At 44.1% G+C, this 16270-nt stretch overlaps 1 protein-coding gene and 1 long non-coding RNA gene across 3 annotated transcripts in view; one reads left to right on the forward strand and one right to left on the reverse strand.

Annotated features, from left to right (window-relative positions):
* The window catches only part of LOC124038153 (serine/threonine-protein kinase 32C-like), a 95477-nt gene that overhangs the window by 54231 nt on the left and 24976 nt on the right, over positions 1-16270 (forward strand). For both annotated transcript variants that reach the window (XM_046353666.1, XM_046353667.1), the window contains one exon: positions 13108-13259. In XM_046353666.1, coding sequence (XP_046209622.1) covers positions 13108-13259 — 152 coding nt within the window. The remainder of the gene's footprint in view (positions 1-13107; positions 13260-16270) is intronic.
* Positions 5668-14976, reverse strand: LOC124038155. The gene is made up of 3 exons (XR_006839311.1): positions 14844-14976; positions 13028-13101; positions 5668-5716 (listed from the first exon to the last, which is right to left on the reverse strand). It is a non-coding gene; the product is annotated as an uncharacterized LOC124038155 (long non-coding RNA).

Consider the following 16270-nt stretch of genomic DNA (forward strand, 5'->3'; position numbering starts at 1 on the left):
TGAAATAAATAAAATAAAATTAGCAGCAGAAAATGGTTGCTTTTCAGGCCATGTGTTGCCTGGCTCCGAAGAACCAGCTACATAAATGTAGTTCAAGGGATTGTTATGATTTCATATCAGATTATATGTGTAGTAGTGGTAAGGTGTTAGTAAGGCTGTATATGCCCTTAAGCAAACAGAAAAATGCTCATCCAGAGGTGGCGCTCCTAGTGGCCAGGAACTTTAATGCAGGGAAACTTAAATCCGTTTTAGCTCATTTCTACCAGCATGTTAAATGTGCAACCAGAGGGAAATTATCTCTAGACCACCTTTACTCCACACACAGAGATGCTTACAAAGCTCTCGCTCGCCCTCCTATTTGGCAAATCTGACCACAATTCTATTCTCATGATTCCTGCTTACAAGCAAAAACCTAAAGCAGGAAGCACCAGTGACTCGGTCAATAAAAAAAGTGGTCAGATGAAGCAGATGCAAAGCTACAGGACTGTTTTGCTAGCACAGACTGGAATATGTTCCGGGATTCATCCAATGGCATTGAGGAATACACCACATCAGTCACTGGCTTCATCAATAAGTGCATCGATGACGTCGTACCCACAGTGACCGTACGTACATACCCCAACCAGAAGCCATGGATTACAGGCATTATCTGCACTGAGCTAAAGGGTAGAGCTGCCGCTTTCAAAGAGCGGGACTCTAACCCAGAAGCCTATAAGAAATCCTGCTATGCCCTCTGATGAATCATCAAACAGGCAAAGCATCAATACAGGACTAGGATCGAATCGGCTTGCAAACTATTACAGACTACAAATGGAAGCACAGCCGCAAGCTGCCCAGTGACACGAGCCTACCAGCCGAGCTAAATTACTTATATGCTTGCTTTGAGGCAAGTAACACTGAAACATGCATTCCAGACGGCTGTGTGATCACGCTCTCCGTTTCACAAGACCGCAGGGCCAGTCGGATTGCCAGGACGTGTACTCCGAGCATGCCCTGACAATCTGGAAAGTGTCTTCACTGACATTTTCAACCTATCCTTGTCCGATTCTGTTATACCAACATGTTTCAAGGTGACCAACATAGTGACTGTGCCCAAGAACACTAAGGTAACCTGTCTAAATGACTACCGACCTGTAGCACTCACGTGAGTAGCCATGAAGTGCTTTGAAAGGCTGGTCATGGCTCACATCAACGCCATTATCCCAGAAACCGTAGACCAACTCTAAATTGCTTACCACCCCAACAGATCCACAGATGATGCTATCTCTATTGCACTCCAAATTGCTGTTTCACACCTGGACAAAAGGGAACCTATGTGAGAATGCTATTCATTGACTACAGCTCAGCGTTCAACACCATAGTGCCCTCAAAGGTCATCACTAAGCTAAGGACCCTGGGACTAAACACCTCCCTCTGCAACTGGATCCTGGACTTCCTGATGGGCCGTCCCCAGGTGGTAAGGATAGGTTACAACACATCCGCCACGCTGATCCTCACCACGGGGGTCCCTCAGGGGTGCGTGCTCAGTCACCTCCTGTACTCCCTGCTCACTCATGACTGCATGGCCAGGCAAGACTCTAACACCACCATTAAGTTTGCAGATGACACAACAGTGGTAGGCTTGATCAATGACTAAACAGCCTATAGGGAGGAGGTCAGATACCTGGCCGTGTGGTTCCAGGACAACAACCTCTCCCTCAACGTGATCAAGACAACGGAGATGATTGTGGACTACAGGAAAAGGAGGACCATCGACAGGGCTGTAGTGGAGCAGGTTGCGAGTTTCAAGTTCCTTGGTGTCCACATCACCAACAAACTAGCATGGTCCAAGAACAACAAGACAGTCATGAAGAGGGCACGACAAAACCTATTCCCCCTCAGGAGACTGAAAAGATTTGGCATGGATCGTCAGATCCTCAATAGGTTCTACAGCTGCACCATCGAGAGCATCCTGGCGGGTTGCATCACTGCCTGGTATGGCAACTGCTCAGCCTCCGACCGCAAGGCACTATAATGAGTAGTGCATACGGCCCAGTTCATCACTGGGGCCAAGCTTCCTGCCATTCAGGACCTCTATACCAGGCGGTGTCAGAGGAAGGCCCTAAAAATTGTCCAAGACTCCAGCCACCCTAGTCATAGACTGTTCTCTCTGCTACCACACGGCAAACGGTACTGGAGCTCCAAGTCTAGGTCCAAGAGGCTTCTAAACAGCTTCTACCCCCAAGCCATAAGACTCCTGAACATCTAATCAAATGGCTACCCAGACTATTTGCATTGCCTCCTCCCCCCTCTTCTACGCTGCTGCTACCCCCTTATTATCTATGCATAGTCACTTTAATAACTCTACCTACATGTACATAGTACCTCAATTACCTCAACTAACCGGTCCCCCTGCACATTGACTATGTACCTGTAATATAGCCTCGCTATTGTTATTTTACTACTGCTCTTTAATTATATGTTACTTTTATTTATTTATTTATTTGAGGGGGGGGGGTATTTTTCTTAACTGCATTGTTGGTTAAAGGCTTGTAAGTAAGCGTTTCACTGTACAGTCTACACTGGTTGTATTCGGCGCATGTGACAAATGACATTTGATTTGATAAGGGCGGTAATGGTTTCTGCTTCGTTTCCCATGTTGACCAATTTGGAGGCTTATCCATTTGGAGCTGTCAGTTAAAAAATGTTAAAAAAAAAAAAAACAATATCTCTCCTCTGAGAAAGCTCATAAATGTGGCAGCACAAAGCTCAATTGTTGGATCTCAAATATTCACTGGTCCATAAAACAGGTATTTGAAGAGCCGGTCATCTTTAAATTGTTCTGACGATTAAACCTGAAGCCGCCGTGTGCATCTAAACAGACTGGATGCCTTTTTTGTTTTGGTCGCATGCTCGAATAGTTCTATGTGCCGATTTAAAGTTTACATTAAAAAATATATGTTGATCATAATTAAGTTAGGAATGCAGAGATGGGTAAATAACTGACACCTACAGTATGACTTACTGTACATGGGCTTTAGCTATTTTGAAATCTCAACGTGTTTCTGATGTATTCTTTTGATACACAGTACAAGATACTATTCTACGAAAACCATTTCCTTCCTTGAATAAAATTGACTGGTTTTGGACATGATGAATCATTAGTGGTTTTGATATGTATTTATTCATGCCAATAAGCTGTATAAAATCTTTGCCGCTGTTTTTGAGTGACAGGCTCTATTTTGTTGTCGGATAAACTATTATTATTATTATTTATTTTGCGGCGTGCACTTGGCACCTTCTCCTGTCTGTAGAAGAGGCTCTTTGCCTTATCAGTCATGGACTGTATCTGTCTCATTTTCAGGTCCAATTAAGAATTTATACTCCATTAGAATTGCAGAAAGATTCCAAATACCCTGACACGGGTATTCGAGTCCGAGGGATGCGGTGTGGGATTAGACTCGATAATGGAGGAGATGATTGTGCTAGCAACAACTAGCGAATGCTTTGCGATTACTTAAATGGATGCTCCCATTACGACTCCAGACAAGTCCACAATCGTTGTTTTGTGTTTGCTGGTGAGAGTCTCCTCATTAAGCATAGGCTTACTCAAAGTTCTAAGGAGTACAGTGCCTTGCGAAAGTATTCGGCCCCCTTGAACTTTGCGACCTTTTGCCACATTTCAGGCTTCAAACATAAAGATATAAAACTGTATTTGTTTGTGAAGAATCAACAACAAGTGGGACACAATCATGAAGTGGAACGACATTTATTGGATATTTCAAACTTTTTGAACAAATCAAAAACTGAAAAATTGGCTGTGCAAAATTATTCAGCCCCCTTAAGTTAATACTTTGTAGCGCCACCTTTTGCTGCGATTACAGCTGTAAGTCGCTTGGGGTATGTCTCTATCAGTTTTTCACATCGAGAGACTGAAATTTTTTCCCATTCCTCCTTGCAAAACAGCTCGAGCTCAGTGAGGTTGTGGCAAAAGGTCGCAAAGTTCAAGGGGGCCGAATACTTTCGCAAGGCACTGTATATGGATAAATAAGTTAATGTTATGGTGGCCTTTTTTGTCTCTATTTATTTATTTATTTATAGGGGTCAATGCATATTAATCAACAACAATAATGAAACATCGGTGTCACGTATACGTCCGCTCTCACTGCTCAGCGTCACCGGTGTACTATCCACCGGTCCTGGCAACCAATCATTACGCACACCTGGCACCCATGATTACTCACACCTGCGCCCCATCATCAGTCACACCTGAACTTCATTACTACCTTGATAACATACCATTTATCTAGCAATCTGTTCTTTCAGTCATCAGGTAGTATTGTTTGTTTTCCTTGTTAGACTCGTCTCTTGTTTTGTATTCGTTCCATGTTCATTTTCATTAAACTCACATGGCACTTGCTTCCAGACTCCGTGTCTACGTTACAGGATACTACCTAAAAAATATGGAAGCAGTAGAAGATATATATATATATTTATTTCTATATATATATATATATATATATATATATATATATATATATCAGACGGTCGGCGAACAGGGACACCTACTCCACCAACACAATGATCAGCTGGCGCAACAGCTTGCGACTATGGATGAGGTCCACCATCCAACAACGCTCCTCTGGACCGTACCCCTCCCAGTCCACCCGTTGCTGGAGCCGACCCCCATGACATTGGGAGTCCAGGAGGAAGCTGACGTTATAGACGGGACTCCCATTACTGTCCTGGGGAGGGGTGTCGTGGGGGGGCATCAGCCAGGGGACCAGTACCCAACGGCTTGAGAAGGGAAGCGGTAATGGACTTAGTTATTCGATCAGATCGGTTAGTGAACACCAGATACATTTGAGTCTGGGATCACATTCTTTAAGCATGGTATTTAGATGTTCATAAAACAAGATAGCAGATATTGGTGGTTGATATGCAGGGCATTTCAAAGATATTTAGACCCTATGACTTTTACATTACAGCCTTATACTAAAATGATCACGTTTCAGGGAACACCCAGATGCAGACATTGTTGAAGTAACAAAAGTTTACTACTAGTACAGGGGCCGGCAAAACGACAGGTCAAGGGCAGGCAGAGGTCGGTAATCCAGACAATGTTCGAAAAGGTCCAGAATGGCTGGCAGGCTTAGGGTCAAGGCAGGCAGAATGGTCAAAACCTAGAAAACAGGAACTATAGAAAGACACGCGCAAGGGGGAAAACGCTTGTAAGGCTTGACAAACAAAACGAACTGGCAACAGACAAACAGAGAACGCAGGTATAAATACACAGGGGATACTGAGTGGAGATGGGAGACACCTGCTAGGGGGATGGAAACGAGCACAATCAATACCCCTAAATGTATTAAAAATACAAAACTGAAATATCACATTTACATAAGCATTTAGACCCTTTACTCTTTGTACTTTGTTGAAGCACCTTTGGCAGCCATATTTCCAGAGATGTTCGATTTACATTAGCATTACAGCCTCAAGTCTTCTTGGGTATGACGCTACAAGCTTGGCACACCTGTATTAGGGGTTTCTCCCATACTTCTCTGGAAGCTCTGTCAGGTTGGAAGGGGAGTGTTGCTGCACAGCTATTTTCAGGTCTTTCCAGAGATGTTCTATTGGGTTCAAGTCCAGGCTCTGGCTGTGCCACTCAAGGACATTCTTGAGACTTGACCCGAAGCCACTCCTGCGTTGTCTTGGCTGTATGCTTAGGGGCGTTGTCCTGTTGGAAGGTGAACCTGTTAGTCTACATCTTTTGTTTATTTATGTGACAAATTAAATGTGATTTAATTTGAGTTTGCTCATTTATTATTATCTGCTTACTGGTCACAGAACACTGATTTAAATAAGAATTGTGAAAAGAGGGGGTGGAAAAGTGACAAACTATAATGTTCAAAACCATTTAAGTTTGTCGTTTGATCCTTTCCAGTGATTGAGCATTTCGTTGAGGTGTGGATCTCTTTTAGGACAGGTGTTTTCCATCTCCAGCCTCCGCCCTCCCTTCCTTCGACTCTTTCCACATCAAACGGCTGCTTCACACTTCCCTCTCTCCAAGGCCGTGCAGAGAGGAAATCAATATCCAACCTGACCAATGGATGTCTCTCTTTTGAAAGGCCTCTTTAGAGGCAAGATAAGCAGGTGTGCTGTGCAGCTGGTGGCCAGAGATTACAACCATTCAGCTAACGTTGTCACTACGTAGGGTGCCTCACCTCCAGGCAACACTGTCCACCGCGCCGCTCCTGCCAACAAAGCTGGAAGCAGGCAGTACACACAGTCTGTTCCTGTGATTGTGCCAGTTTATTAGCCGGCGCTTCACCAAGTCACACCGCATGCCCCAGTCGACAGCCTGCCGAGCGGTTTGGCACCATCCTCAGGGCTGGCCCCAAAGTAAAGACTCCCAGTTTCCAAAAAGGTTGACCTTTTACTGTGCCTATTTATTAACTCTGAAGTTAGCCTGAATAGCAGGGCTTCATAATGAATATTTAACAATGAAATATAGCCAGCGGGACCATAATGCTTTGGACTGTGCTACCCATTAGCATTTTAGAGAAAACAGTTCGGAATTAATTACGCTCACTTTGGCGTGTATTACCCCGAGAAAGGCTCAGACCCAGAAGCCATCGCTCTCACAGTCAGTGCTACAGTCCTAGTCTAGGACCACCATGCTAATCTGTCCTCGCCATCTCCAATGATTTGAATTTTAGATGGTGTAAATACTCTACCCTATATTCATAAGCTAATAGTTATGAAAATGGTCAGATTCAGACCTTCAGCTCAGTTTGATTCCAATTGTCTATACCTATACAGAATTGGTCTCTGATCTATTGAATCGCTAATATTCTCTATGAATAAATGAATAAACTCTTAATACATTATCTTTCTGGCTGCTGGTCACGCCCCCATCCACATTGACAGGGCTGTAGTGGAGCGGGTCGAGAGCTTCAAGTTCCTTGGTGTCCACATCACTAAGGACTTGACATGTTCCACACACACCTGCACAGTTGTGAAGAGGACATGACTGTGCCTATTCCCCCTCAAGAGGCTAAAAATATTTGGCATGGGCCCTCAGATCCTCAAAATGTTCTACAGCTGCACCATCGAGAGCACCTTGACTGGCTGCATCAACGCTCGGTATGGTAACTGCAACTTCGTTGACCGCAAACGCGCCACAGAGGGTGGTGCGGACGGCCCAGTACATCACTGGGGCCAAGCTCCCTGAACATCCAGGACCTCTATCAGGCGGCATCAGAGGAAAAGGCAGAAAGATTGCCAAAGACTTCAGCCACCCAAGCCACAGACTGTTCTCTCTGCTCCATCCGGCAAGCGGTACCGGAGCTTCGGGTTTCGGACCAACAGTCTCCAAAGAAGTTTATATCCCCAAGCCATAAGACTGCTATATAGTTAATCAAATGGTTACCCGGACTATCTGCATTGACCCTATTTTGCACTGACCCTATGCACACTCGCAAGACTCTACCCACACACACATTCTCATACATACTACACTGACACTCTCACAGAAACTCACACACATACATACACTACATACGCAGATACACATATAATACACATACAAGCATACTGATGCCACACACACACACACACACATACTTTCACACTCATCATATAGTATATGCTACTGCAACTCTGTTCCTTTTTTAGTCTTAGTATTATCTATACTCTGTGTATATGAACATATCTCCTCAAGTACCTCGTACCCCTGCACTTTGATATGGTACTGGTACCCCCTGTATATAGCGTCATTCTTATTTTTGAACTCTACATCGTAGGGGAAGGGCTCGTAAGTCAACATTTCACGGTAAAGTCTACACCTGTTGTATTCGGCACATAAAATAAACAAATAAAATGTGATTTGTTCAGTCATACAAATGTGTCTGAACTGAAATGAGGGGCCAGAGATGGGTATTTGACAGCAGATTTGATAGGTCTGATAGGTCGTTGGCTTCTCGGTGCGATAAGACAGTTTAGTGTAACTGTGGCCTTGAGTATGAAAGACCGCTTTGCTCTGGGGCTGAAATCACAGGCTGTCACCAGCGCTCCATGCTTTCCAGTGACAAGGGGAGTCATGAGAAGAGCTAACAGCCTTAGAAGGACAAGTGGTAAAAAGCTTTAGCCGTTTGGTTAGCAGTTGCAGTGCTTCATTTTATTTCCCTTCATCGTCCATCCCCTCGCGCAGTGCAGATGACTGGCTGGCCTCTATGAAATGAGGCTGAGGAAATTGGGTTTGTGTGTAGGCTAGGGCAACAAGGGAGGAAGGAGGAAATCTGGAGGGCCGTGGGCCGCGGTGTCACCACGAGGGGGCAAGAAAATCTTTAGGAACATAATTATAAAAACAACCCCCCCCCCCCCCCCATGATCTGTCCATTTTATGAAGGAGCCTGGTTTTACTCAGCAAGCTTCTCCTCTTCCACCACAAACATGTCCTCTGTCATCTACCCAATGCCTCTTCCCATACCTCTCTCCTTACAACTTAACACAGATCCGCAAGGAGGAGGGAAATGGTATTACATTATACTGTACTGTAATGAGCCTATGACAAAGACTGACAGAGAGAGAAAAAACCTGAGTAGGAAAGACGAGCGGGACGGAGAGCAAGGTGGTAGAGCAGTTCTTATTTGTGCTCCAGCTAGAGGGAGAGGGAGGGAGGGAGGCAGGCAATTAGATTGCGTTTTGGAGAGTAATAGATTTCCTCCTGTCATTCCATCCTCTAATGCTGTAAACCAACCATCTGTTGTAACGAGGACACCTGGGCTGTTGTGGACAATTCAGTTAGATAGCTGGAGCAGCACGTGGATGTTAGGTTTTACTGATCTGTGTGTGCGTGTGTGCTCAGCCACATCACTCTGACTCCGGCACCGCAGTAACTTGGTACTACCTGAGACGTGACAGTTGGGGTGGGCTGTATCATCCTGGTACTTTGTCATTCCAACTGTTCGATGGGGTTTGAGGCACACAAAAAAAATCACATAAAAAGCTACCTGAACATGTTCCAAACTTGCATGAATTGTTTTATCACTCAACATGGGAGTGGGATAGGTGTAAACAGTGTGTTAATATCACAATTGATTACTTCAATCTTTTACTGGGTATAGTTGATTTTCTATGTTCTTCATTGGAGATACGTACTTATTTATAGAAGTGAGTTTTCTTCCCGAACCATTGTTTATTTTCTGCAGCAGACCGTTTGCGTAACAGTAGCTGAGGTCATAGCTTCCTGGTGTCTGATGTGTTCTGTATTGACCTTAGTGATAACTGTTTTACAGATGCTTGCTAAAAAACTTTAATGAGCAACCCTTCCTTCATGAACTGGCCTCTGTAAAATGGTGTAGAATCAGCTTGATCCCCTCTGTCGAAGATGCTTGGACCTTCTTTTGAAAAGTATTTTCAGTGGTATTGTTAACAAACACGCCCCCAAAACGAAAATGAGACTTAAAAACAGGTTCAGCCCCTGGTTCTACCGTGATCTTGCAGAGTTACTCCACCTCAAGAATTGTATTTGGCGTAAGGCTCGGCACACGCAAGCTGACTGGCTATCGTTCAGACAAATGAGTAATAAGTGCACTCAGGCTATTCGGACGGCCAAGGTTAGTTACTTTAAGGAGCAGTTCTCTCTCTGTGGGTCTAACTCCAAGAAGTTCTGGAAAACGGTTAAAGACCTGGAGAATAATCCCTCCTCCTCACAGCTGTCCATGTCCCTTAATGTTGATGATGTGGTTGTTACTGACAAGAAGCACATGGTTGAGCTCTTTAATCACCACTTCATTAACTTCTTAGGGATATCCCCCTAACATAACACATCTAACTGCCTATAGCTCAGGCCCTGAAGCAAGGATATGCATATTCTTGGTACCATTTGAAAGGAAACACTTTGAACTTTGTGGAAATGTGAATTGAATGTAGGAGAATATAACACAATATATCTGGTAGAAGAAAATAAAGAGAAAAAAACGTTGTTCTTTTTACCATCATCTTTGAAATGCAAGAGAAAGGTCCCAGTTCTAGCCATCACTCTGGTTGTAATTCCAATGTTGTCCACAATGTATGTGCAACGTTCCAGACAGATAACTTGAAGTGTGAGCGAACTACATGACATTTAATGTGAAGTCACCCAGGTACATGTAGGCAAATCGTGACGGAGACGGTTGCATTTATATTAAATTTTTCTTCAAGAATATCGTCAAATCTGTATACTTGGACTTTGATTTAGCTTTCCCGGTATTAGTAGCCATATTATAAGTTCAACATTTGCAAAACAACCAGTTTTCATAACTCTGAATATTCTTATAATTTTTGTCCAAAAGGAAAAGGCATACTGTTGCAAAAGGTTAGCACCTATATTTTGCGACAGACACTCCAGTATAGCCCAGCACAATGTCTTTCTACCTAGCTTTGTTTGACCCCGATTGGTGCTTATTTGACAAAGATACAGTCGTTCAAGTGAAGACCACCCGCGTTATCGGAGTGCCATGAAGGTGTCGCTCTCTGACTAAATATGGTGTCCTATAGGATATACTACACCCCTAATGATATAGTGAAGTCTTTTTACGTTCTAGGATCTCTGAGGAATACATTCGATTGTGATTTGACTCGTTGAATCAAGGTTAAAGATGAGATTTTTACAGATTCCTTTCTTTGCAAATTGAACGAGTGGAAATATAAAATCGATCATGCATGCTATATGGACCTTTTTAGGATATGAAAAAGGATTTTATCTAACAAAACAACACTATCTAACAAAACATGTTTTCTCTGGGACCCTTTGGATTATAAATCAGAGCAAGAATTTAAGCTTTCAGACGATATAAGATCCTTACCTGTACCGACATTTGATGTTTCTCTCAAATCTGCCATCTTGACATGAGGTGCTGCATGATTTAATGTTGATGATGTGGTTGCTACTGACAAGAAGCACATGGCTGAGCTCTTTAATCACCACGTCATTAAGTCAGGATCCCTATTTGACTCAGCCATGCCCCCTTGCCATCCAACATTTCCTCATCTCCCACCCCTTCTAATGCAACTATCCCCGATGCTTCTCCCTCTTTTTCCCCCCTGCCCCGCTAAAAGTTTCTCCCTGCAGGCGGTCACTGAGTCCGAGGTGCTAAAAGAGCTCCTTAGACTTGACCCCAAAAAACATCTGGGTTAGATGGTTTAGACCCTTTCTTCTTTAAGGTTGCTGCCCATATCATCTCCAACCTTTTTTAACCTGTCTCTCCTTTCTGGGGAGGTTCCCATTGCTTGGAAGGCAGCCACAGTTTGTTTTTATTTAAAGGGGGAGATCAAGCTGATCCTAACTGTTATAGGTAGACCATTCCATTCTTGTGGGCCGGCTAAGGAGTATTGGTGTCTCTGAGGGCTCTTTGGCCTGGTTTGCTAACAACCTCAGAGTGCAGTGTATAAAGTCAGAAAATCCGCTGTCTCAGCCACTGCCTGTCACCAAGGGAGTACCCCAAGGCTCAATTCTAGGCCCCACACTCTTCTCAATTTGCATCAACAACATAGCTCAGGCAGTAGGAAGCTCTCTCATCCATTTGTATGCAGATGATACAGTCTTATACTCAGCTGGCTCCTTCCCGGATTTTGTGTTAAATGCTTATTTATTTAATTTCTTAGTGTCTAACAAGCTTTCTCTACCATTAACCTTGTTCTGAACACCTCCAAAACAAAGGTCATGTGGTTTGGTAAGAAGAATGCCCCTCTTCCCATATGTGTTATTACTACCTCTGAGGGTTTAGAGCGTTAGGTAGTCACCTCATAAAAGTACTTGGGAGTATGACTAGATGGTGCACTGTCCTTCTCTCAGCACATATCAAAGCTGCAGGCTAAAGTTAAATCTAGATTTGGTTTCCTCTATTGTAATGGCTCCTCTTTCACCCCAGCTGCCAAACTAACCCTGATTCATATGACCATCCTACCCATGCTAGATTACGGATCCATCATTTATAGACCGGCAGGTAAGGGTGCTCTCGAGTGGCTAGATGTTCTTTACCATTGGACCATCAGATTTGCCACCAATGCTCCTTATAGGACACATCACTGCACTCTATACTCCTCTGTAAACTGGTCATCTCTGTATACCCGTCGCAAGACCCACTGGTTGATGCTTATTTATAAAACCCTCTTAGGCCTCACTCCCCCCATCTGAGATACCTACTTGCAGTCCTCATCCTCCACATACAACACCCGTTCTGCCAGTCACATTCTGTTGAAGGTCCCCAAAGCACACACATCCTTGGGTCGCTCATCTGTTCAGTTCGCTGCAGCTAGCCACTGGTGCGAGCTGCAACAAACACTCAATCTGGACAGTTTAATCTCAATCTCTTCATTCAAAGACTCAATCATGGACACTTACTGACAGTTGTGGCTGCTTTGTGTGATGTGTTGTCGTCGTCTCTACCTTCTTGACCTTTGTGCTGTGGACTGCCCAGTAATGTTTGTACCATGTTTTGTGCTTCTACCATGTTGTGTTGCTACCATGCTGTGTTGTCATGTGTTGCTGCCTTGCTATGTTGTTGTCTTAGGTCTCTCTTTATGTAGTGTTGTGTTGTCTCGTTGTGATATTTGTTTTGTCCTATATTTGTGTTTAATTTGAATTTTAAATGTTTAATCCCAGGCCCCCGTCCCCCGCAGGAGGCCTTTTGGTAGGCCGTCATTGTAAATAAGAATTTGTTCTTTAACTGACTTGCCTAGTTAAATGAAGGTTAAATAAAATAAATAAAAAAATGCTAATGACTGGATGTTACAGTAATGAGGCTACCCTCCCATACCCCCTGTCCTGCTCTTGACATTTCACATTTACCTTTCTCCACTTTGTCCACGGAACGTCTAGTTTTAATGAGCACGACATGATGAGGATCGGAGACTGTTTGTGGCTTGTTTTCCATGCCACACTGGAAATACTGTCATGGAGGGCAGTAACATCAGCCATTCTGAAAAGGCATTGTCTCATGCCATGGTGTACCGGATATCATTGCATACTAATGCGTGCGTGTCTGTGTGTGTCTGTGCTTACTTGCGTTATGTGAGTCCGGTTCCAGTCCTAAATTAGTTGGCAGCTCACTCTCTGTTCTTCTGTCCTTGTCTCCCCTGCAGGTGTGCATCGTGCAGAAGAGGGACACAGAGAAGATGTACGCCATGAAGTACATGAACAAACAGCAGTGCATAGAGAGAGACGAGGTCCGAAACGTCTTTAGAGAGCTAGAGATTCTACAGGAAATAGAACATGTTTTTTTAGTAAACCTCTGGTGACTATCCTGTGTTTTTTTTCACTTTCGCTACTGTTTGTACATTCTGCATGCCTCGGCTGGTACCCCGTGTGTGTGTGTGTGTGTGTGTGTGTGTGTGTGTGTGTGTGTGTGTGTGTGTGTGTGTGTGTGTGTGTGTGTGTGTGTGTGTGTGTGTGTGTGTGTGTGTGTGTGTGTGTGTGTGTGTGTGTGTGTGTGTGTGTGTGTGTGTGTGTGTGTGTGTGTGTGTGCTCTCTGTTGGGGGTGGATGCATGTTTTAACCCTCAATTGGACAATGAGATGAGAACATTAAATTGAAGGGCAACAACAGCTGTGGTCTGTGTCTCAAATGACACCATATTTATAGTGCACTACTTTCGACCACAGCCTTTTGATAAGTCGATGCCTGCCGACTGTGCCAGTTTTAACGGACCCAGAAAGTGGTGATGCGGCTCTGGTCAAAAGTAGTGCACTATAACAGGGAACATGAGATTTGACCAGATTATTTTCTTTCAGATCCATGCGCCCATTGCACCGCACATTTCTTAATTGCTGTAATGTAAAGTAAGTTGACCCAATACTTTCCCCTCAGGAGTATATCTGGGTGATGTAGGGGGCCAGCTTCATTATTCAACTATCTCCGTGTCTCTGCAGCACATATTCTAAATGTAATTGGGAAGCTAGCACAGTGTTTACAGCATATTACACCGAAGCACTTTGCTCCTGTTAAATTGGTAGAATTATATTGCACACGGTGGTAATATCCTCTGAGTAATTGATACAGGGAGCATCAGTCATTTCATACAGACCCTTTTATCACCGAGCACCAAGACAAAAGTACACCCGCACACACTGCAGCTTTATTACTCTAAGTCTTATATGCATGTTAGTTTTTACCCAAAGTTGGCGATGATTAAAGTTTTAACACTGGAATGTTGTGGTTGTTTTTTCTCTCAGAGAGAAGCTTCCAAACGAAAATAAACAGAGGGCTTTTTAATGAGGTGGTGGTAGTAGTAGTAGGGCCTGTGTGTGTTTTTAAAAATATATATATATATAATTCCCTCAAGGAGTGTACAGCCCTATCCTTGTTCTAGTTTCCCAGCTTTTCTCTGATTGGCTCTGCTCAGCTCTGTGAATCTATGGCACATCAAAAGCCCCATTAGTGACAAAGACACAGCAGCGTTATGAGTAGGCAGGAATTATAGTGCTCCTTAGATCGCACCTCATCTTCCCGCGATTCAAGTCAACTTCAGAGGGAAGCTGGGTAAGTGGTCAGCCCATCTCAAATTACGCTGGAACAAAACAACAACAACAAGGCATGCCAGAGTGGCGTGGAATTGGTTCCATCCCCCTCAGCCAGTATACACTTTTTTTAATAGAAAGTTTGAGTTATTATGTATCCCTTTGCCGGTGAATATTTTGTTTGGATAATTTATCCATTGTTTTTGAACTCCTCTCCTGAAACCATACACAGGCTATCAAATCTGCATTACAAAGACCATCAATGCATGGGGCGGGGGGGTTGATAGGAAGGCACACCCGCAACCGTCGCCATCAAACTGTTCAGATTTAGCCAAACAAAGGTAGAAAGCTGGCAAAACTCACATGGAGACGGCCTGCCTGTCAGGCCACAGCTGTTCCCGTCTGTCGACTCGAGGGAAAAAAACGATAGTATGTTTTTTCCAAAGTTGATTTGCTTTTTGAAACCCACGGACCCCAAACCTGAGCAGCTGTCGGAACCGTAATACTGGCCAGCCTGGTCCCCTGCCAAGCCACCAGAGAACGAACGGCAGAGTTTCTAAAAATAACTTTGTACAGAGTGTATCCATCACACTAGCCTCATTGTGTATTGCTCCTGCAGATGAAGGCTCTCACTGACCAGACTCCTTTTGTTGGTTGATTTGGCCTTGCTGTTGGGTTCTTCCTTGGCTTGTCTGAAGTTGACATCTGATGTCCTGCTGAGCCTATCATGATTACTCAGTGAAAAATTGAATGAGCAAAGGTTCTGACTTTTCTCCTCAAACCAGAGAAAGAGAGCCCCAGCGCGGAGACAAAGGAATTCACTGTTTATTTTCCTGCTTAAACGGGGAACTGTCTCCTTCATGAACATGTTCTTACTTTCAATCAAGCAGGTGATGAGGAGTTCCTAATATGGATGTCATCACAATATTTGGTGATACTTTTACTACACTCTGTACAGTGTAAGGGTCAGGAGTTGAATTAGTACTGTTTGTGGGTATGCTGCTGCACATCGTAAGTCTTTGCTGACTTGCAGAACATTGGCAGTGTCCATGGGCATGCACTGTGTTATGTGTTCTGAGAACATTGGCAGTGTCCATGGGTATGCACTGTGTTATGTGTTCTGAGAACATTGGCAGTGTCCATGGGCATGCACTGTGTTATGTGTTCTGAGAACATTGGCAGTGTCCATGGGCATGCACTGTGTTATGTGTTCTGAGAACATTGGCAGTGTCCATGGGCATGCACTGTGTTATGTGTTCTGAGAACATTGGCAGTGTCCATGGGTATGCACTGTGTTATGTGTTCTGAGAACATTGGCAGTGTCCATGGGCATGCACTGTGTTATGTGTTCTGAGAACATTGGCAGTGTCCATGGGCATGCACTGTGTTATGTGTTCTGAGAACATTGGCAGTGTCCATGGGCATGCACTGTGTTATGTGTTCTGAGAACATTGGCAGTGTCCATGGGCATGCACTGTGTTATGTGTTCTGAGAACATTGGCAGTGTCCATGGGTATGCACTGTGTTATGTGTTCTGAGAACATTGGCAGTGTCCATGGGCATGCACTGTGTTATGTGTTCTGAGAACATTGGCAGTGTCCATGGGCATGCACTGTGTTATGTGTTCTGAGAACATTGGCAGTGTCCATGGGCATGCACTGTGTTATGTGTTCTGAGAACATTGGCAGTGTCCATGGGTATGCACTGTGTTATGTGTTCTGAGAACAATGGCAGTGTCCATGGGCATGCACTGTGTTATGTGTTCTGAGAACATTGGCAGTATCCATGGG

Source organism: Oncorhynchus gorbuscha, linkage group LG06 (assembly GCF_021184085.1).
Source record: "Oncorhynchus gorbuscha isolate QuinsamMale2020 ecotype Even-year linkage group LG06, OgorEven_v1.0, whole genome shotgun sequence".
In the NCBI taxonomy this organism is placed as follows: Eukaryota; Metazoa; Chordata; class Actinopteri; order Salmoniformes; family Salmonidae; genus Oncorhynchus; species Oncorhynchus gorbuscha.